Below are 23,239 nucleotides of genomic sequence, written 5' to 3'. Positions count from 1 at the left end.
CCAAGGCCTAGCAATGTGCTCACATATAATATATAGGATTTTTTGAAAATTTGCAAAACTAAGATTTTTTAAGGGACCTCCATATATTTTTTTATAAACCTCAGGCTCCATGAAATTTGGATCTGCCCTTGGAGACCTCTTATCTCTGTTTACATCATGAGACTTTTTTCTAGGAAGAGAAAATCATTAAAAAATTTAAAACTTCACAAACATCTTTAGAACTTGCTTTTCTCTCAATAATAGTAATATATAAAACAGCTTTCTTTAATACATTTCTGCAACATTTTAAATGGCTGTGCAATATGTACCTGAAATATACTCAACCAATTTTTTTACTTTAAATACTTAAGTGGTTTCTAATTTTTATGTATTTAAAAGTATCACCAGGGTAAATATCCTTAAAGCTAAATATTTATGCTCATCCTTATTTCCTTAGTATTCTTCTAAGTAGAAGTGTTGATACATACCATATGCATTTTTTATTTGTTGCAATTGTAATATAATATACAATTTTGTAACTTAAAGTTAGTGCGAACAGGATTCACAGTGAGTTTGAGGTACCAGAGCCTCCCAGATACCTAACTTTCACCCCATGTAACCTAGGGACATAACTGAGACCTGTATCTGTTTTGAGGGCTTAGCTGACCATTCTGGAGAATTCCTTCCCCAGCTAGGAACAAGTTGTCCAGAATCTTTTTGACAAACGATGGCTAAATGACTCACAAATATATGAAAATTAAATAATAATGATATTACAATAAGGTTTAAATGAGGTTGAAACAGCTGCCCCATCAAAACCACTGTTTCGTTCTGTTTTATTTCTGGTAAAAAGAGGCAGTGTTCTTAATCAATGAAAGTCAGGCTCTCTTGTGTCCAAAGAGACAAAGATGCCAGTCAGTAAACTGGGTCTAAATTTAGGTAATTTTCTGCTCAAGGAACACAGACTGCTTAATTTGCCTATAAAAGGTCTAGGCTCATAACTGTGGTCTCTTTACCGTGGTTCTCCAGCCACTTGAGCTAATGAACTATACATACAAAATAAATTCACTGTTTGGGTACAAAATAACTACTACACAGGTAGGCTGTGAATAGCAATCTAGGTCCTCCAGTGATGCTTGCTAATGTTACACTGCACAATCAAACATGGCCAAGAAAACATTCAGACCATCCTAAGGTAAACACACCTAGAAAAACCCACTGGCCTTTTGTTTCTGTCCATTGAGCAGAGATGGGCCACAGAGATATAAGATGGTGACAACGACATTTTACACTTATTCATTCATTCATTCAGCACAGTGACTGGTGTCCAGAGCTGGGCTGGATGCTGCAGGCGGAGCAGGGACAATGATCTCATGCTGTCTACTGTGCCCAAGATAGCCACCTGCCACCTAAATGCACATGTTCTCTATGGGGAAGGGCTGAGATAGCTTTGCAAATACACTTAAAAAGGCAGGAATCTACATTAAAATACTCCCATGACTGCTGGACTTACTCGCTGAACACTGATCAGAGCTTACAAAACAATCCACTTTCCAGCTATTCACAGAGCACAGAAAGTTCCCAAAGACCCAGATCCAGTGCCAGAAAGCACCACCCAGGGGAAAACTGTGACCCAATCCTTCCCAAGCACAGACAACCTAGGCTAAGTCGTACCCTTTGTTATTTTAAAAACAGAAAGCAATGTGTACACTCCTTGAGTCTCAGGTCCCAAATTGCATTTTGGGTCCTCTCTCCCTGCCCCAGCCCTGCCCAGAACAGGTCTGACTGCTTTGACTTCCATCTTCTCCGCCCCTCTTATCTCTGGCACCAAGGCTTTCAGACCCATAATTCCCCGCCTGACTAATAGGCTCCACTGAAGCGTGTTTGGGTCAAAGTTTACCCATGATTACCATCTGTCAGTTGCCACTTGAAATTGGAATGAGGAATTTGAAATTCAATTCCAGGCCTTTTCTACGTTGGCTGGAATCATCAAATTTTGTATCTCCTGACAGCAAACACCTATGTGCACCAGGAGCAGCAGGACGCTGTGGTTGGGACATGGCTTCTGAAGTTGGAGTTCCCAGGTATGAGACTTGCTTCTTATTTTTGGACAGGTGTTATGAGTTAGTTGTCTATTCCAAAATTCATATGTTAAAATTCTAACTCCCAGTTCCTCAGAATGTGACCTTATCTAGAAATAGGATCCCTATAGATGTAATTAGTTAAGAAAATCCCTAATCCAATATGACTGGTGTCCTTACAAAGGGGGAAATTTGGACACAGTCATACACACCATGTGAAGTTGAAGCCATGCTGAGATCAGGGTGATTCTCCTATAAGCCAAGGACCGCCAGATTGTCTGCAAACCACCAGACGCCAGGGAAGAGACATGAAACAGATTCTCTCACCCATTCCTCAGAAAAAACCACCTGACACCTCAGTCTGGGTCTCTGAGGCTCCGGAACTGTGAGATAATCAATTTCTGTGGTTTAAGCCACTCTTTGTTACAGCAGCGCTAGCAAACTAACACAGCAAGTTACTAAGCTGCAGTTTTCTCCTCTGTAAAACAGGGTAAAGAAGAGTACTTCTCTAACAGAGAAGAATAAATAAATTACAATTTGTTAAGTAGCTTAGAATAATGTCTGGCAGGTAAGTGTATTTTAGTGGTAAATATTTGCTCCCCAAATATTCTTTTTTAATCAAAGAGATTCTCCCTTTTTTTGTCTAAATTTCTTATGTCTCTTCCCACCAAGTTACTTAGTGAAACTCAAGTGCAAAAATCAGTGCCCGCCAGGTTTCTCAAAAGATGAGGGGCACTTGCACTTGACTGGTGCGGCCAGAGCAGGGTGTGGCCAGAGCAGGGTGTGGCTGCACCATCTGGAGACTGCCCTTGGTGTATCAACACGAATCTAGGCTCCCTCTCTTCTCTTCATCTCTACATCCACTCAAATCCCATTCTCCCCTCCCTGTAGCAGCCACCACCCTAGCCTTGGCCATCATCCTGGCCACTTTCTCTGGCTACAGTCTCTCAAAATCCCCGAATCATCCTACTGCTGAAATGTAGTCATTCTGAAACCTCATTCTTCAGTTTTACCCACCCCACTTCACTTTGTGCTTTCCATGCTGCACAGAGAAGTCCTTCCCTCCCATGGAACTTTATTTTCCATTACTTGTCCATGTACATCTCCCTTTTCATTAGTCTCTTCTCCCTACCTCCACTTCTGACATTCCTTTCATCAGTATTGGTTTCCTCTATTAATCCCAACCTACCCAATCAAGAAGGCTCAGCCCCAAACTCATTTCTTCCGTGAAGCCTTCCCTAAGCTCCTATGGAGTTCATTGTCCACACACCAGAGTTCACTCCGAATGGCACAAGCCTTGCACTGCTGTAATTATTTCATACAAGTCAGTCACATTATTTCAACTAGACAGCAAACTTTTTGAGACCATTCATTTATCACCTACTACAGAGGGCCTACAAACGCCAGGCTCAGGGGTAATAGACAGCAGTAGCTACCAGTCACTGAGAATTTACTAATGCCAGATCTGATCCCAATCCTCACAACAATGCTTTAAGGGAGGTGCTGGCCTCACCGTGGTTTACAGATGAGAAAACTAAAGAACAGAGAGATTATGTACCTTACCCAATACCACATAGATAGTAAGGGATAAAACTGGGACAAGATAGAAAACAGGGCTGAAAAACAGCACAATGGGTGAGCAAATAAGACTGAATAACCAGACCCCGAAGAACGTAGATTAAGGCATTGTCCACTTTGAAAGATGTCAGTAGGGCCGAGCCTGTGGTGCACTCGGTAGAGTGCTGTGCTGGGAGCGCGGCGACGCTCCCGCCGCGGGTTCGGATCCTATATAGGAATGACCAGTGCACTCACTGGCTGAGTGCCGGTCACGAAAAAAACGACCAAAAAAAAAAAAAAAAAAGAAAGATGTCAGTAGTTATTTTATATAGGTACAAACATACCTGGAGGCAGAGCCCTTCAGCTGCTCAATGCTTTTATGACTTAGACTAAGAATAAATAGGCTTCCACACCAAGTTTGTGGATGACTCAATGTGATTTTGATAAGAATCAGAATTTAAAATGATGGAAAAACTAGAGAAATGGATGTACCTAAAATGGAATTTAACAAATTTAACTTACAAAATAAAATTGAATTGGGATAAATATAGTCTCCTGCATTTGGGTTCAAATATCCGATTACACAAGTACATGAAGAGAAAGAGAGGAATCTACAAGTAACTCTGGGAGAAAAGAAACGACAATAAACCCAACATGAACCAAGAGGGGAATGTGGCTACCAAAAAAGCTAATATGATCTTACATGATATTAATAAAGGTACATTTCTAGGAAGTGGACATTCCACTTATTAATGTTCTTTTGGAACAAATCTAAAGTTCTGTTCAGAATTCTAAGCCCTACAATTTGAAAGTCAAACTGTCATGTGTGTTCAGATGAAATTAATTGATATAATTAAGAATCCTCAGATTTCACAGTTTCACAGATTACATTGTTGACTGTATACATGGACTCAGTATAACCTAAAGCTAAGTTTATAATGCATAATTGTAGGCTGACATCATTTCCAAACTTTTCAACGAAGGCATGATGAGATCAGATCATGATAGGTCCTATCTATGTAAGTGACCCCAAAGTTATGACTGTAAAATAGTATACTTGAAACAGACCCTTGTTAATCCCACATCTTATCAGATCAGGTCACCCAATATATTAGTGGACTTAAAAGGAAAAGCCGGACTGATTACCCGACGTCACGAGCCAATAACACTCAGGAGAAGTTTCCATTCCTAGCGTGGGAAAGGCATTTAACTTCACCTAAATCATTATGCTTCCACCAACAGGATAACAGGTACGGGGCAAGAAGTGATGAATAGTCACTTCTGGGGTAAAAGTAATCAAAACTGTAGAAAGTCACAAAAGTTTAAGAACATTCTGGCACACCTTTTTCATCCAAGTCTCAAACAAGACTCTCTGTGGAAACTGCACATGGCTGAGTTAACTGTTCCCAGTATCCATCTCCTCTGCCCCTGAGGTTTAGCTGGTTTCACAGCTGGCAGCTACAGAATATGTTTTCCTGCCCCGCTTGCAGGAAAGGAAAGGTAGGTCGGGGCATGTGACTAAGCTCTGATCAGTTCCATGGGAGGACAATAGTTGTGCACCTTCAGTGTCACATCCTTTAGAAAGGAAACTGCTTGTGCTTCACTCTCCTTTCTGGTGCCTTAAGACTTGAATGCAGAACATGAAGCATGGACAACACCCTAGAGCAGCACTGTCCAACAGAATTACAATGCAAGACTTTTGTCATTTAAATCTTTCTAGTAGGGCCGACCCCATGCTCACTCGGGAGAGTGCAGCGCTGGGAGCGCCGCCGCAGGTTCGGATCCTATATAGGGATGGCCGGTGCGCTCACTGGCTGAGCGCGGAGCGGGCGACACCAAGCCAAGGGTTGCAATCCCCTTACCGGTCACAAAAAAGAAAAAAAAAGTCTTTCTAGTGGCCACATTTTTTAAAAGTAAGTAGAAACAGGTGAAATGAATTTTACTGTATGAATGTAATCTAGTACATCCAGAATATTAGCATTTCATTGTGTAATTATAAAAAATTATTAATACAATATCTTACATTCTTTTGGGGGAGATATGAAGTCTTTGAAATCTGCTGTATATTTTACACTTACTTGGACTGGCCACATTTCAAGCCACATGTGGCCAGTGCTACCACATTGCACAGTGCAGCTCCAGAGGAGAGCAGAAGGACATTACAGAAGGACTTGGGACTCTGCATGAATCTATGGAGCAGAGCTGCCCTGCTGGCCTTAGAATGCTTGAAACCTTTGTTTCAGAAGAAAACAACTTCTATCTTGTTTGAACTGCTATATTTCAGGGTATTTTGTTGTAACAGCTTATCCTGTACCTAATTAATATGTCCATTGGGACCTCACAGAAATCGGTACAGCTTCTCAGTTATGAAACAACCCTTCAAACAATGAACAGAGTCATGAGCTCACACTGACTCTCACCAAAAAACCCTCCAAAACCATAGCCCAAATCTGAAAAATTGCCACAGAAACAATCCCAGCACTGGGAAATACGTCTCAGTATAAACATATTCAAGGAGAACACGTGGTTCCTTAGACTTTTTCTTGTTCTATTCTCACATTATAAGTCTCTACACTTCCCAGCCAACCATCCCTTGGGGCAGCCTAGGAAGGAGGGAGCTGGAGAGCATCAGATCATTTGGCCTCCTAAGAAAATAGAAAGTAAAAATTTTTCAGGCAGTGCTTCCCCAAAAGTGAAAACATTTTCATTAATGCAATAAAAACTACTCTAATAATTGAATAATCAAGTTGGTCAGAACACACTCACTTTCCTTTTTTAAAAGGACGTAGAGACTCAGCAAAAGGAAAGCCAAGGCTAGCCACGAAGGTTATCTTTATAGACATATTGGGCCTTGGGGTGACGCTGGCCCCTGTTGCCATCTAAATGAAAATAACCACCTCTATGTAGCAAAGACCTTTGGGTAGAAACTCAACTGAAAATATGCACAGGATGAATTCAGAAGCAATTTCTGTTTCTCTCCCAAGGAGAGGTGACATAAAGAATTTGTCAAACAGAAAACATTCAGGTCAATGATAGCCTTATTTCAAAATGATTAGGTAATTAATTCCGAATAAAGAGATAAGAGATAATGACCTAGATGACTCATGGAGTGTTTAGACTATCAGATTTCCCCAAGTTTAGGGGCCAGGTTCTGGGTTTCATATTGGTTTCCAGATGGGAATGGTATCATGTTTAACCAAGAATTATGGTCTGGGATAATTAGAATGAAGCTACGGTCCATTTATCCATCAATGGAGCTCCATTTAGACACAGTTGTTTTATTGGCTCCAGTGGAAAAGCAGAAGTAGCAACTGCTCTCTCTCACTTTAGAACTGAGTCTGAAGTGCATTTGGCTCTCAAGAAACAAACAACCCAAGATTTTCCCAGATCCTCCCCTGCCATGGGGGAATGTCTCAGACACTGGTGAGCTTTGCCACTATGGATAGGCTTAAGATGATATAAAATCATTGCACGGGTCCTAGTTAATTAAGCTTAGGGTGATAGGGCAGAATTTACTTTATGCAGTTTGAAACTTCAGAATTCATGAATGAATGTCAGCACGTGTGTACAGCAGTTGCCAGTGCAAACTCCTGTGTCAAGAAAAACAAAGTTTGGATCTCTCTGCCAGCTACAAATGTGTGACTTTGGCCAAGTTACTTACCTTCCCTGGACCTTCCTTTCTTCCTCTGTGAAATGCTTGCAACAATGGTCTTTACTGGGTAGAGTTTTATAAGCATTCAATGACAAAAAGCACACAAAGGGCTCAGCATAGTGCCTGGCACGTGGTGAGCACTCAATAAATGAAAACTCTTTTCCACACTACTATTGCAGTGAGACAGCAAGCAACACAAGCCACTCTTGCCATTAATATTATGTATGAGGAGACTTCAAAAAGTTTGTGGAAAAATAGAATTAAAAGATAATATGAATCTCTCCATGAACTTTTTGAAGCACCCTCATATTAGGCAGTGGAACTCACTGGAAAAGTGCCATGCTCCAGCCTCACTATATTAGACACTGAAAATAGTCCCCCAAAAAATGGAACTAAGGTCTATGAGCACATGTGCTCAGTGGGGGAATGCCAGGGCTTTGGAGAAACTCTTCTAGGATGGAAAGGCAGGAAGGTGTGTGTGGGTTCATCCCCCACAAACGTCATATATTGAAATCCTAATGCCCCCTACTTCACACTGTGACCTTATTCAGAGATAGGGTTTTGATGGAGATAATCAAGTTAAAATGAGTTCATTACAGTGAGCCCTAATCCAATATGAGTGGTGTCCTTATAAAAGGGGGAAATGTGGACACTGACATGCACACAGGGAGAATGTCATGTGAAGACAAAGGTCAAGGTTAGGATGATACATCTACAAGGAAAAGACGGCCAGCAAATCACCAGAATCTAGGAGAGAGGCATGGAACAGCTTCTCCCTCACAACACTGCCAACACTGATCTTGGACTTCTAGTCTCCCAAGCTGTGAGACGATCCACTTCTGTTGCTTAGGCCCACCAGTCTGTAGTTCTCTGTAATGGCAGCCCTAGCAAACGAATACATGGTGAAATGGGCAGCAAGCGGACTGCCCATTTAAAAAGGGATGACAGGAAAATACATAGCATGACACAAACCTGACCAAATTTCCCTCTAGAACTTTATGAGAGTTTCCTACCTCCAGCCAATGGGGTCATCTCCGACATACTTTAAAATCATGTCTATGAAGAAAAGAGACTTAAGCTTTACAATGGATTTGACCAAGCCCCTCTGTCTAAGAGAGACTTAGATATTAAATACTCCCATTCTGTGTGTGTGTGTGTGTGTGTGTGTGTGTGTGTGTGTGTGCGCGTGCGCGCACACCTGGGTGTGTGGTGGGCGAGGGAGGCTTAGGCATCTGTGAAAACTTATTATGAATAACTAAAATCTCCTTGGAAAAATACCTTGGCAGAGATATTGGTTGTCAACCTTCATGAGAGCTATTATCTCAACAGGCAACAAATTTAAACTCCTGTCTGAGCAGGATGTGTCTGGTTCCTCAAGATTCACGAGGTGTGTGCATTTCCTTGGCTGAAAGCTGCAATAGTTAGTAGCTGCTACGTAAAGGTATACCATCAATTCACTCTTTCATGGAGCCAGTCCTTTGAAATTGGCTGTTCTGATTTTTTGAATGGAATGTCCGCTACTTCCCTATTACAATGGAAAACATAACTGGGAACAAATCCTACATAAAATTAAACACACACCCACAAAGTAAACTGTGAAGCCCTTGATCAGGTTTGAGTGGCATTTCTCAAGATTTGTTACAAAGATCTTTCAACCCCATTTCCCATCCCTCGACCTCCACCCATTTCACTCAAGGCACTAGAAATTGGCATTTACAAAGAAATTCCAGAAGCCTGAGCATTTTATTAGCAAAGGGAAATCCCAACCTTTTTGGCCTCATTTCTCATGATGACAGCTCATTTTTCCATGTGGAACCACACACAATTTGCTGCAAATATTTAAAGAGGTAAAGAAGCCACTTTCAAACTATAGTCACAAAAGATATAATAATCTAGAACTCTGTGCTTGTTTTAGAAGCATAAAAATCAGTCTATCCATTTCAAAAACTAGAATGAAAACTTTACAGTGTTCTTACTGAAATACTCGGTCATGCCATAGGCATGTACCTATCACTATTTTGTATGTCAAGGGCCATTTTTGAGACTGAGTCTGCCCACTGAGCTACAGGTTGGCTGCCCTGCATCAGCTTTCCCCGCTCCCAGACATCCTTCCAAATCCTACTCATCCTCAAGGCCTGGTAGAAGCTCCACCTCCTTTATAAAACTCCCTAAATTCTCCCATTTCCAGTGATTCATCCCTCTGAAAATCAGTAGCACTTGTTACCAGGCCTCATAATTTCACAAACCAGTGGTATCATCTTGACGTTCCCTTTAGTTTCTATATTCTGTACTATTTGTATTTGCCTTAGTTATTTCTTGCAGGTAGTTTTTCTCCTCCCACCTAAGTTTATGAGCATTTTCAAGACAACCATTCTTTACATTTCTTTCGTATCCCCTCTAAAATCTAACCCAAGTTTAAGGACTCCCAAAATAAGGTTATAAATGTGAACTGAAAAATGTCATCATCATAGGAGCTTCAAAATTTCCTTTAGCCTCTGTGGGTTATCTGCAGGATCCCAAATATACTTAGTTATCAAAGCAACTAGACAATAACATTGTCTAAACAGCCCATAGAATCAGGCTCATTCCCCTGCTACACTCACATAAACCTGCTCTTGACATAGTGTCAGTCTGAGTTGAGTGTTCCAGAAAGGACACTGATTAAATCTCTACCCACATGACGGTCCTGGAGTAGCAGAGTGACCTGAAGTCCATCATAGAGGGCTCCTTCAGGCCACTTCTGTACTTTTTTTTACTCCTGGGTTTTGCTCTCAATAGCCACAAGCTGATGTGGCTGCAGACCTCCCAGACACAAGCTGGCTGAAACGCGATCACACCAGCGGGTCACCTGTCTTATCTTTATGCATGCGCTAACCTGATCTGCTATCCTTTTCTTCCTACCCCCCAAGAAATACAAAGAACCCTTTCTTCCCCCTTCTCCCCCCCACAAAGACAAGCAAGGAAAATTTCATGGTTGATGGTTTAGGATACTTCTTTGAGAGAGACCACTCGATTCAGGTAAAGATTATCATTTGGCTCATTTAACAGGATATAAGCAATTATAAACTCGTTTTTCTTGTAACAAGTAATAAATATGTATGCATGTACATACACCAAAAAATTCAAACCGAAAGGCACACACTGAAAAGCAAGCCTCCCTCCCCAAGTCACTCCCAGCTCTCAGTTTCCCTCCTCAGGGGCAGGAACTGTTACTAGATTATTCTGCCCTCTGGATCATATAAATTTTTTGAATCCTATTTTTTACTCTAGGTTTCTGATTAGGAGAAAGGAATAATTATTAGCCAAGCACCTCCTGAGCGCCAGGCCCTGAGATGTGTGTTTGACATCCTGCAGCATATTTCACCTACACAACAACCTCGTGAGGCTAATATTATTAAGTCCTCTACTTTTCAGGTCAGAAACCTGAGGTTGAGAAGAGTGAGAGCATTGTCCAGGGCCATGTAACTAAGTCTGAGTCCAAGGCCCCTTCTCCAAGCTGCTCCTGAGATTGCCCAGTCTCATAAAATAGAATCTACACGCAAAACTGTTCTTTCAGGAAAGATGGGACCTGGAATTGGACTACCTTGACACAAAAACTGGTTCTACAACTTTGAGCTCTAAAAACCCAAATTACTGTACCTCCCCAGGCCTCACCTCCTTCCTCTGTAAAATGAGCTTAACAGTAATGGCTACCACATACTATCTGTGGCAAGATGAAATGCATTTCACATGAAGAGTTTGGCATAGCACCTGATATATCGTAAACCTGTGCTTTATAATGAGTTCAGTACTATCATTATTATCATATGGCTGATTGACAAATTGGGGTTTGAAATCGTTTTCTTTTTTGTTTTTATTCCCTCCAGTTAGGTGTATGGTGATGTGACTTGGGGAAACAATTTGGGATGAATCTGGGGGAGACAGCTGAAATTGCCCAGCTCCACTATACCAATTTCCTTTGCTCTCCTCCCCCAGGTCTGTGCCTGTAACATTTTTCTTTGCACTGACTGCCAAAATACAGCCTTTCCTGCTGCCAAATCCCAGAAGCTTTTACTAGTGTTATTACTGTGATTTTTTTTTAAGCATGGCAACATTTCAGTTTTTATTTTAAAACCAGATTCCAGTGACACCCTCCCTAGTGCCATAGCTTTTAATTTTTAAACCAAAAATTTATGTGCCTATCATTTCCCCCACCCCTGTTCATGTGTCACAGAACTCTAGACTGATGAAATTTTGCAAAAATAATCTCAACATGTATAAATGGAAGCTACCCACATTCCCTTGGAATGGAAAAAGACATTTGTCAGCCTGGTCACACAATTTACAAGCCCATATCCCCTGAACTGAGCAACATTTTCCATTTAATTGCCTTTTCCTCCTTAGCTGAAAGCCAAAGGAGCTATGTAGGCTACGGTATCGGTATCGTACAGCTAGCAGAGGAGGTTGAAGGAAGTTTCTCGAGGGAGTGGTAGGAACACAGGCCAAGGAAGTCACATGGCTGCGGCTCTCACTCTGACCAACATCTACTTGTATGACCTGGGCTAAGCTACTTCATATTCTGAGTTTTAGTTAATGTACCTAAAGAATGAAAAGGAGAGACCAACTTTTTCCTAAGAACCCTTTCTAGCTCTTAAATCTTTAAGTGAGACAATATTTTGCAATCATCCCATAAGCATCTCATCTGGCCTGGGCCTTATCAGGGCAGTAAGTTACAAGTCAGGACACAGCCTCAGGAGATAAGCTTCAGCCAAAAGTAAGTGTGCGTGTAACATGTCAACCGTAAAGGACGCGGCCTCCATTTAGCACAAAAATGCAATTGTGCCAAGCTGTCAAAATACAATTCATGACAAAGCAATAAAATCCAGGTTCACCTGTTATGACTTAATGTTAAACGAGAGCTGAACAAGTTCATTTTGAGGGTGACATGGCTAAAGAATTCTTCCATGAATTTCTCCCATTCAACAACTCTGCTCAAAGCATCTGGAATGCAGTTAGTAGTACAAGACTAAGATCCCAGCAGGGTTTACGGGGTGACCTTTGGTTAAAATATCATTGTGCATAAACTTTCCACTAGGTTATTTTTCTCCATTTTCTCCTCTGGGAGCCTTTGTTTCATAATTCTGACATCGTAACTGGTTCCTCCAATCCAAAATCTTTTAGGATGAATAACAAATGAGTAAGAACCTCAGGAATTCAGGGGGAGTAGAGATACAGGCAGCAATAGACATTGTTGTTTTACCACAAAACAACAGAGTTAAGCTTCCTAAAGGCAAGGATGAACAATGCGAATATGCAATTCCTTAACCATCCCTATGAGACTAAAAATGACATCCTGAATCAGGACTTTGGCAACTTTAGAGATGGTGAAGTTTTTACTGATTCTTTCCTTTTCTTTGTCCTTTTCTCTACATGGCATGGACCCCAAGAATCTTAAAAATGTCATTTTTGAAAGCTATACACATAAACCGTAAAAAAACTAGAGCATGCCATTCACAGAAGCCACCCCAAGTTGGGCCGAGAGCACTGCTGGCATCTGTCATTCATTAAGCCAGTGCCTTATCGAGGCAGGAGCACAGACGGTTTGTGCAGCTCCAGGAGCAGGGGGGACAGCCAGACGGTGAGTCACTGCTTACTCACATCACTCTTCCTGAACTTCGCTTTCAAGCTCTTCATGTTTGGCCCATTCAGCCTTCGGAAGCTCTAGAGGAGACTTTTCAACACCTAAGCAGAGAAAGAAAGAAAGGAAGAATGTAGGTTTCCAAGTAAACACTACAGATATTCTCTCCTGATTAAATTACAACTTTGGGCCATGGGTAGGAGCTGAGGCTGGGGTGGGAAGGTGGAAAGAGTTAACAGCTGGGAAGCAGTCAAGAACATTTACTATTCCCACTCAACGTATACTCCCTAGAACCTTCTGACATTTTCAGGTTAACCAAAACTTTCACTTTTTTCTTCTTATTATTTATTTTAATTGACAAATAAAAATTGTACATAGTTAGGGTGTACAATGTGACGTTTTGAAATATGTATACATTGTGGAATGGCTACTTCGAGCTCAATAACATGCATCACTTCGCTTACTTATTTTAATGTGGTGAGAATACTTGAAATCTACTCTCTTAGCAATTTTCCAGTACACAATACCTTGTAATTAACTATAGTCTTCCCGTCTAACTGAAATGTTGTGTCTTTGACTGTCACCTCAATCCCCTGCCCAGCCTCCTAGCAACTGGTAGCCACCACTCTACATTCTGTTTCTCTGAGTTCAACTTTTTAAAACTCCACATATAAATGAATTCCTAAACATTAAAGGGGGGCAGGGAGAGGGGAAAAGGAGGAATTGGTAAAGGGACACGAAAACTGCATTGTATACTGATAAATTAAAACAGTAAATAAATAAATAAATAAAAGGAGAATGAGGTTAAGTTGCTGCTTAACTGTCACTGTATAAAACACTCTATCTGTATGTTGAAGTAATTCCTCTACACATTCTTCGTCCGCAATTATACCCTCCACCTCCTTTTGAAGGGCCACAATATTGAGAAATGATAAGGAAAACAGTTCATATTCCAGATGCCATTCATTCCCGATTTATTTTTCTCAGTGTTTGTTCCTTCCCCGCCCCCTGCCCCCCATATGCAGAGGGCAGTTAGTGAAAAATGCCAGGAACAACAAAACCTCCCTCATCAAATGGCTCATTCCTCAGGGGGCCACGCTAAGCAGTGCAAGACTCCCAGGCCCTGTGGGATGCAGCAATGCTGAGTTAAAGCTGGAAGAGTTTTAAGAAATCTCCTCAGTTTATGAGGGGTCTGTGTTCCTCTGGAAATTGAATGTCATTTTTTTTTTCATAAGCATATGTGTACTTTTCTCACAGAAGAAAGTTCCTAGTTTTCATTGGATTTTGCAAGATGGTTGTGACCCTTCAAATGTCAAGACTACTAGTCTAGTCTAAGCTCTTCATTTTCCAGAAGAAGAGACAGAGCCTCAGAGAAACTAAGAAGCTTGCCTGCAGTCACAAAACCTACAGAACCAGACCTCAAACTCTGACTGGTAGCCCTACACAGCTTTACAACTAAAACCAAAAGCCAAATCCTGATAGACTTTAACTTTTCCATTAAACCTGGAAATGTACAAAGTGTGGAACCTTTGCATGTAATAAAAAATCAAAGTGCATTTAAGGTCAAAAAGTCAAGATAATGTATGTGAAAGTCTCCATCACAGAGTAAGCACTCAATAAATGTATCTCCAAGCCACACCTAACAGAAAGTGAGAACAGGTAAACTACAACAGTCCTATCCCAGTCGAGAGCTAAGGAATAGCAGTCAAACGTTTACCACAACTAACCATTATTTTTCAGAAGCCTTTCAAGGTCATCTCATGTTTCTCCACATCCTTAACATTCTGGACAAAGCTTATTTAGGAGATAGAGGAGAAAAACCACAAGCAACTAAACGGCTATACTCATCCCTCCTCATGTCCTTGTCGCTACCACCAGAAGTCACCCAGTGACTCTCTGGCTTCTCATGTGTTCACTTTCATCATTGTTGCTGCCAGTAAGTAGGGCCCTTGGATGAATGGCATGAACACTCAGTCATCATAAAGCACTTTGATGGCACTAATCTGGAGGCCACATCATTATTGCAGCCTGTCCATGGTCCCTTTCAATCTTCCCAGTCTCTGCGGGAATGACAGAATGCATGTTGCCTTAGAAACTGTACACACTGTAATTACACAGTTAACTGCCAAGCATTTAATTATAGAGAATGCTGGACTGATACCTGGACAGCAAGTGCAAACTCCAGGGCAATGTTTCTCAAAGTCAGTCCCTAGTTAATCTGCATCAGAAAGACCTGGGGACAACTTGCTAAATGCAAAATCCTAGTTTTTATCCTATGGAAGCTGAATTCCAAGGGGCAGGGCCCATAAATTTCCTTGGCTGAATCTTTTGCTCATTAAAAACCAAGAACCTAGAATTGACATAGACGGAACAGAGAACACTCTTGTCAGAGTTGGGCTGGTTTGCAAACCGAAGTTTGGCTGTTTTTTTCACATAGAACAAATCACCTTTTGATGAATTGAAGTAGAAATAATAATAATCAGATACTCCCAAACTATCATTGGGCCGTGGTTTCTACACTAACTATTGCTAGAAAATGGAAATCATTCTTTGAGTTTAATCCCTTCCCCCCTCTGGTGGAATTGCTAATAACTAACGAAAGAGGCCAAATCAGTGCAGCAGAAAAGGAAGAAAAGAGAAGCCAAGGCTTGGATAACCCACAAACTGGGTAGCCCACCAAGGCAGAACCACCCAAAGCATTTCTTCACTCACAGAACACAAGGTCTTAAGCAACAGTGGCTAAGATTTTTGTTTGAGGTCACGGGGGTTTCATGGGCGTTGTGTTAGTTTTTTTGTGTTTGGCTTTGGCTTTCTTTTTTTAGCATGGCAGTGAGAAGTATGCAAACTCTTACTTGAAGAGGATTAAATAAATAAAGTAACTAATTCCAAGAGTTCCCAGGGGAGTGTATTAACTGCTAAATGAGTGCCTTCCTGGAGTCCAAGTCTCTGGGTGTGTGACAGCTGGGTGGTCCATGGGTATACCTCCAGGATGGTAGTGATAGGTGTCAAGGGAAAAGAACCCCAGAAACAAGGACTCCAGCTGGGGGTACTTAGAGTTATGAATAGATCACTGCTTTCCTGGTATTTGTAAAAGGATCTAACACCTGGAAGCCATAGCTAATGGAAAGTAACCTAGCCCTAGGAATAATGCCAGGTCCGCTCTGTCCCACAGCATATCCTCTTCCTGAAGAGTACCCATGAGTAAATCAGGAACTCAACTTCCCTGGGTCAGATGGGATCTTACAGCCCCAATTCCCAATCTTAAACTTCAAAAGCCCAGGCTGGCCTACAGCCTATCTTGAGTAAAGTGACATCTATCAGTTTAACAAGGCTACACTGATGGCAGTCTTTGGAAAAGCCACTTATCAGGATGCTTATTTCAAAAGAATTGAAATGAAGCTGAATTAGCTGCACAGTAGCCTAATTTGGGTATGTACAAAAAGAGAACCACATCTATGGAAAAAGTTATTTAAACTAAGTTCTATTTCAAGCAGAATAAAGCATACCTACCCACTGAGAAGAAATATTAGTAAGTTTACTACTTGCTCAATTCAAAGTCTATAGGTCAAATGTGTCCCCCACAAGTTCATGTAATTGAAACTCGACACCCACTGTAACAGTGTTAAGGGGGTCAGAAACCCTATTATGGTATTTGAAAGGTGGGGCCTTTAAGAGGTGATTGGATTATGGGGACTCTGCTCTCATGAATGGATTGATCCACTCATGGAGTAATGGGTTGATGGTTTAATGGGTTGTCTTAGGTGTGATTCTGATGGCTTTATAAGGACAGTGAGTAAAAAGATTAGCTCTCTTGCTCATGCCAAGTGACACCCTGCATTACCGTAGATAGTCACCAGCAAGAAGAAGGCCCTCACCAGATGTGTTCCCTGGACCTCAGACTCCCCAGCCACCAAAACTGTAATAAATAAATTTCATTTTCTTTATAAATTACCCAGTTTCCGGTATTTTGTTATCAGTGACAAGGCTAATACATCACTGAAACAAGGTGTCCATCATTGGTTACCAATCATCATATGATGGACATGAGGCTGACTAATGTGGATGGAGCAGTACAGAGACATACCTCCTTGTTGCCTTCTCATTTGAAAGACTGGATGCAACACAGAGTTTATTGGTTAATTCATTTTCCCTTTAAAAAACTTAAGTAACTCCCAATCAGAGCTTACCATGAAATAGCCTTATCTGATTTTAGCCTGAATCAAAAGACCTTGATGTTAGCCTACAGAGCTTTATCATGAACAAAATAGACTTCCTTCAGTATTAAAAAATAACTTACAATAAATATGGGGTTTCCTTTTGGGGTGATGAAAATGTTCTAAAATTTATTGTTTGATGGTTGCGCGACCTGTGAACCTACTAAAAACCATTCAATCATACACTTTCAGGGAGTGAATTGAATGGTATGTGAATTCAACAAAGCATTCAACAAAGCAATTATTTTTAAAAATAGCTTACTAATCTCCATTACCTCTTCCAACCTTTGGAATTGGAAAAATTCTAAGTTAGAAACCTCTAGACTGATTAGCTTCGTTGGTTAGAGCACCGTGTTGTTATAACACCAAGGTCAAAGGTTCAGATCCCCATACCCCACCACCAAAAAAAAAGAACAGAAAAGAAATCTCTAGACTGATTTAAAAAGAACTTCAGAGGAACAAAGGTTAACAAGCAAAGCCCCTAAAATGCTAAAATGTGGTTGCTCCTGAGAGATTTTCTTTATTTAGCTATTTCTTTACCCTAACCCACCACTGATTTGAAGTGGTTAGAAGTATTTCTTCACTTTTATCTTCAACTCATCCTCCTCCTCCCACCCCACCCCCCACCTATGGCCCAGGACTTTTTGTAAGGCAGTGGCGCTCATGCAGGTCAGCACAGGAGGTGTTCTGCAATCAGAACCAGGTGTTCTGTAATCAGAGGTGAGGCCCAGAAATCCATTATTTAAAAAAAATTCTTCGGTGATTTGGATGCTCAAACAGCCTGGTGAGCCACTCAGTGATACCATAACCTATAATTTACACTTTCATTCACAAATATCCTAGAGACATTGAGCAAGTAGATAACGATCAATATTTTCGAGCATGGACTGTGTCTGAATCTTTCACAATACTGAGGGTGGAGGAAGTGGTGGTGGAGAGGAGCCCTCTGCACTCTAATTCCACGTGAGCAATTAGCTGGCTACCCAAAGTCACTAAGGAACAGTATTAACTCACAGGGCAGATGGCAGCTGTACACACATATACATTTTTCCTAAATCACAAGAATACATTAGCATCCAAGAAACCACACCACAGGATTCAAAGGCAGCAATTTAAAATAATTTTCTCAGAATCGTCTTAGAATTAGAGGAACCCTCTAGCTGTCCGTCCACCGCGGAATGTGGGGATACTTCCAAAGAACCGCAGCAACTCCAGAACACTAAGGCCAGCCCCCAGACAGGCCATGGGATTTTTTCCTTCCAAGTTAAAAAACATCAGACTTAAAATCCATACCACTGAAAAAAGTGTTGAACAAACATAAGAAACTAAAATACTTCTCTCCTTGTCAGCATCTACCTCGTCTCCCTAACGGGTTTGTTTCCTCAGACAACAATCTCTCTATGACAAAGATGGACTTTAACCAAAAGCTGTATGAACATTCAATTCTCTTGATCTGGCAAAGCAAATACATTCTGCAAAAAGTCTTTCCAGACCAACCTTCCCAATATAGATGTCCCTAACAGCCCAGCACCTCCCGCCCCCTGAGCTCCTCCTGTGGGAAGAAGCTGCTTCACGTCTCTGCCTCTGGGACGGGGCTGTGCCTCTGAGCAATGTCACTGCTTCTGGAATAAAGACTAGGAGATGGGAAGCAGAGCCCAACAGGCACTCTTCCCCTTGCCCAATTCACTTTATCTCTAGCAGATTTGTCTTATCTTAGTACGACAGAATTTTAAACACATATAAACATTTAGGTTATAGGAAGAAGGAGCTGGCACTGTGGGTTATTCAAAACTGACTGAGGGCACAAGTGGAGAATGATCTTTTTAAAAAATCTTATAATTAGGTATTAAATACTGCAGGAATTCAAAGAGAGGAAACCTTTGAGGAATGGGAAAAATCAGAAAAGTCCTCATAATTGGGGCAAGGTTCTAACTGGCCTTGAAGGAAACAGGATTTGGGCAGGCTGAGGAGGAAAGGGCATTTTGTCCTTCTGTCCCATGAGAAGGGGCACCCATATCTTAGATTTTCCAGACAAGGGTCAGACACCATCCTACCTCTCCAAGCTTCTCTCAGGAGGCTGAGTAGGCATGGTGGGAATCACTACATAGCTCTCTCCAATGAAAGATGCCCCCCCAATCTGACCCCTTCAGACTCTGGAGGGGAGTAAGGGGTTCAAAAGCCCTGTTCCTAGTTTTCAGCAAACCTGAAATTTCATGTCTCACTGCGCACTTGGGAATAGAGGGTTTTCGGGTAGAATTTCCATTTTGCTCATAGACAGGTCCTGACCGTCAGCATATAATCAATAAACATTTCAAGAATGAACATATAGAACAAAAATATGGGTTAGGCACCTGCATAGGCTTTAGCCCTTACCTTTGACCTCAGCAAGGTTGACTTTGATCCCAAGTGCACTGAGGAGGGTGAGCACTGTGACATCGATTAGCTTCACTGGGATTTGTGTAAATGCACTGGAATGATTAGGTTTCACTGGTTACAGATGAAAGCACTATATTCTTAAAAACCCAGCTCATGTGGCCTGTGAAGTCGTAACATGCTGCCCCTCCTTTTTCCTTCCTGACTGCTCCCTTTTCTCTTATTGCTGTTCTCCTCATTCAGCATCTCCCAACCACATGCCAAGCCTAGCCAAGGGAGCCCACCAATTTGAATAATGGAATGTTGGGGTCTGCAGAAGGCAAGGATCATCAAATAGAACCCAGGGGGCAAGCTCTTAGAATAGAGATTTTAACACCCTGATTCTAAAGACAGCTGTGGAGCAAGCCAAGGATTTCCCCCCACATCAACATGCCTGTTCTGTTATTTCACATGAGATTCTACCCTTTTTAGTTAGGGAGCTCCTTAATAAGGAGAAAAGTCCATCCTAGATGAGGCCCAGGTGTTGCCTCTGACCTCTGCAAGGCTCTCTTCATAGTCAACACTCCGTGACAGTTTGCTATGGCTGAATGAAAAAATGATAAACAAATGAATGAGCACAAGGTGTTAAACTGGAGGCACAAAGATACAAGTCATTTCATTCCAAAGTAAGTGGCCAGTCCAAGATGCAAATTTTCAAAGGATTGAACTGAAAATGAGTAACAGGGCACTTGAACTTCTTACTTGCATCCAGAGTCTAGAAGAGTCAGAGTGTGTAGAGATTGGGGGAGGATCTTTCTTTGGAGAGAACTATGCAGTGATTCCCACAATGCCTGCTCAGCTTCATGAAAGAGGCTTACAGGACCACTTAGGGATTGGATGGGTGCCTAATCCACACCTGGAAAATTTAAAAGGTGGAAGAGAAACTGGACAATGCTTCAGAAATGAGAATAAAGGAGAGGATGCTGCTGTGTTGTGATCAGCCTGAATGCTGGAGTTTATTTGCACACAGAATTGTGTTTCCTAAGGACCAGGAGGGTAGCAGATTGTCTTAGATCCTGCGTAATAGGGTGGATTGTAAGGATGACAAGGGCAGAGAGAAGCTGATTCCCTGGTAGAGAAGCAACAAACCAAAGGCATGTATACTACCACCATCAAGGAATTGCAGCGGAGAGGTCCCAGTGATGGTCCAGGAGAAGAGCAAGGAGAGAAGGATCCCCAAAGGCCCCTATATTGGTTTCCTAGGGATGCCACAGAATGGGAGGCTTAAACAACAGAAATTTATTTTCTCACAGTTCTGGAGGCCAGAAGTCCAAGATCAAGGTGTCAACAGAGTTGGTTTCCTTCTGAGGCTTCTTTCCTTGGCATGTAGATGACATCGTCTCCCTTTGTTTTTACGTGGTCTTCCTGTGTGTGTGTCCATATCCTAATCTCTTTTTATTATGAGGACACGATTCATATCAGATTAGGGCCAACCCACATGACCTTCTTTAACGTTAATTACATCTTTAAAGGTCCTATCTCCAAATAAAATTACATTCTGAGGTACTAGGGGTTAGGACTTCAATGTATGAGTTTCGGGGAGACACCATCCAGCCCATAACACACTCACAAAGAGCCTGAGAGTAAAAGTCAACTCAAAACACCGGTCAGACTCAGAGAGCGTGGCACCATCTTGCTGTAGTACCAATCAAGGAAGAGCTTTCCTGTCCTTCTTGGTTCTCATCTTCCCCCATCCTATCCCCAGTTTTACCCTAGAGGGAGCCCCAGAGGGATCACAAACATGATGGGAAGACGAGGAGGCAGGGCAGCAGAGGGAAAGAGGAAAAAAAGAGAAAAGGGAAAGGTATTAACTTCAATTCAAGTTCAACTTCTTATCATTATTTAAAACTGAACATTCTAAGTTCTGGATTGAGAGTATTGAACAGTTGAAATTGATTGTAGAACTTTTTTTTAATGTAAGAATAATCAGAAAAGTCACAGATTTCATCCAGAGGCAAGCAATATACTAACTGCACTGAATAACTTTCAGACAGTGGGACACAAAACAAAGCAGCTTTATGATTATATCTTATGTTTTATTTATTCAGAAAACCAGACACGTATGAATGAATGACAATAAGTAAACAAACAAGCAAATTCTGAGTATTAATTATGGGCTAAGTGCTTTCATATATGTTATCTCTTTTATGAATTAACTAAGGTACAGGTTTGTTAAAAGATTGCCCAAATGATACAGAAGTTAGAAAAAAAAAAAAAGACATAGCAATAGTTTAATTTTGGCAATGAATCCTTTCTAAAATACTCTAATATCTCACATTCTTTTTCCAAGATAGTAAATGACCACATTCTTTTTCAGCCATAAATGTCATTCAGATACTGTATCATAATAATTGTGTAGTAAAACTCTCTTGAGAACATTAATCTCCCTATATTCACAACTTGCCTTTATCCAGGGATGACATTTCTCTTGAGAAACAAATATATCATTCTTCTTTGAAAATAAAACCTGCCATCAACCAGAGCTAATCTCAGTCCATGAATCAGCCAGAGCCAGTGGCACTGATACAAAATTGGCCATAGCTTTGGCAACATTGCTATTTGGTCTGTCAAATCTGCTACTCACATGCTCCAATGAGCTGACCAAAGAAAAGTCCCAGGGTTACCTCCTGCCCTAAATCCATCCAATTTGAAAATCATGGGCTTAATCAAAACAAACTACTTCTGGAATATAAAGATCATTCTAGGACTTAGAAACTACATGCAATTATCTCTTATGCTGAGGTTATTTTTTAGATGATCTCTAAAACGCCTTCTCTATTCTATGTTTCTCATCTTTTGACACTCACCTGCTAAATACACAACTGTGTTCACATCTCAACGGAACAACTGCCCTGCACATCCCTAGTGACAAACCCAAATGGCAAGGTGTACACATCTATGCATGGGTAAGTTCCTCAGCTTCTTCCTCCAAAGTCCATTCCTTGAGTTTCACCCATCCTAAAACCCAAGAGAACTCATCAAGCTTAAAAATACAGGTCCAATCCTCAAACATTACTGGTGAAAATGCAAAATGGTAGAGCCATGTGGAAAGCAATTTGGCAGTTTCTTTAAAAGTTAAATATAAATTTACCCTATGACACAGCACTTCCATTACTATGTATCTAGCCAACAGCAATAAAAACATGTCCACACAAAGACTTGTACATGAATGTTTACAGCAGCAGTATTCATAAATGCAAAAAAGTGAAAACACTGAAGTGTCTGTCAACTAGGTAGACAAACTGTGACATTTCTATATAACAAAATACTATTCAGCAATAAAGGAATGAAATACTGATCCATGGATAGAGCTCAAAAGCATTAAGCTAAATGAAAGTCAGACACAAAAGACCACATATTGTCTGATTCCATTTCTATGACATGTCTAGAAGAGGCAAATTCATGGAGATGAAAAGTAGATTAGTGGTTGTCTAGGGCTGGCAATGGTAACAGGAGCGATTGCAAATGGCATGAGTAATCTCTAGGATGAGGGAAATGTTCTAAGCCTGGATTGCGGTGATTGTTACACAACTCTGTAAATTTACTAAAAGTCACTGAATTGTATACTAAAATTGGTGCAAGTTACAAAATGTAAATTATGCCTCAGTGAAGCTGTTTTTAAAAAGATCAAAGGCAAAATGTTAAAAGGAGGTCCATATGCAAAGTTATGAAAAATATCTTTAGAGTAAGTGAGAGGACAGGCTCTCTTCATGGTTATATTTAATCT

The 23,239-nt window shown here is 41.1% G+C and overlaps 1 protein-coding gene across 3 annotated transcripts in view; it reads right to left on the bottom strand.

Annotated features, from left to right (window-relative positions):
• The window catches only part of RAI14 (retinoic acid induced 14), a 140,117-nt gene that overhangs the window by 102,766 nt on the left and 14,112 nt on the right, over positions 1–23,239 (bottom strand). For all 3 annotated transcript variants that reach the window (XM_063086595.1, XM_063086593.1, XM_063086594.1), the window contains exon 2: positions 12,907–12,990. In XM_063086595.1, coding sequence (XP_062942665.1) covers positions 12,907–12,942 — 36 coding nt within the window. In that variant the 5' untranslated portion in view covers positions 12,943–12,990. The remainder of the gene's footprint in view (positions 1–12,906; positions 12,991–23,239) is intronic.

The sequence above is a fragment of the Cynocephalus volans genome, chromosome 2 (assembly GCF_027409185.1).
Source record: "Cynocephalus volans isolate mCynVol1 chromosome 2, mCynVol1.pri, whole genome shotgun sequence".
Taxonomy (NCBI): Eukaryota; Metazoa; Chordata; class Mammalia; order Dermoptera; family Cynocephalidae; genus Cynocephalus; species Cynocephalus volans.
This window is presented reverse-complemented; position numbering and strand designations above follow the sequence as displayed.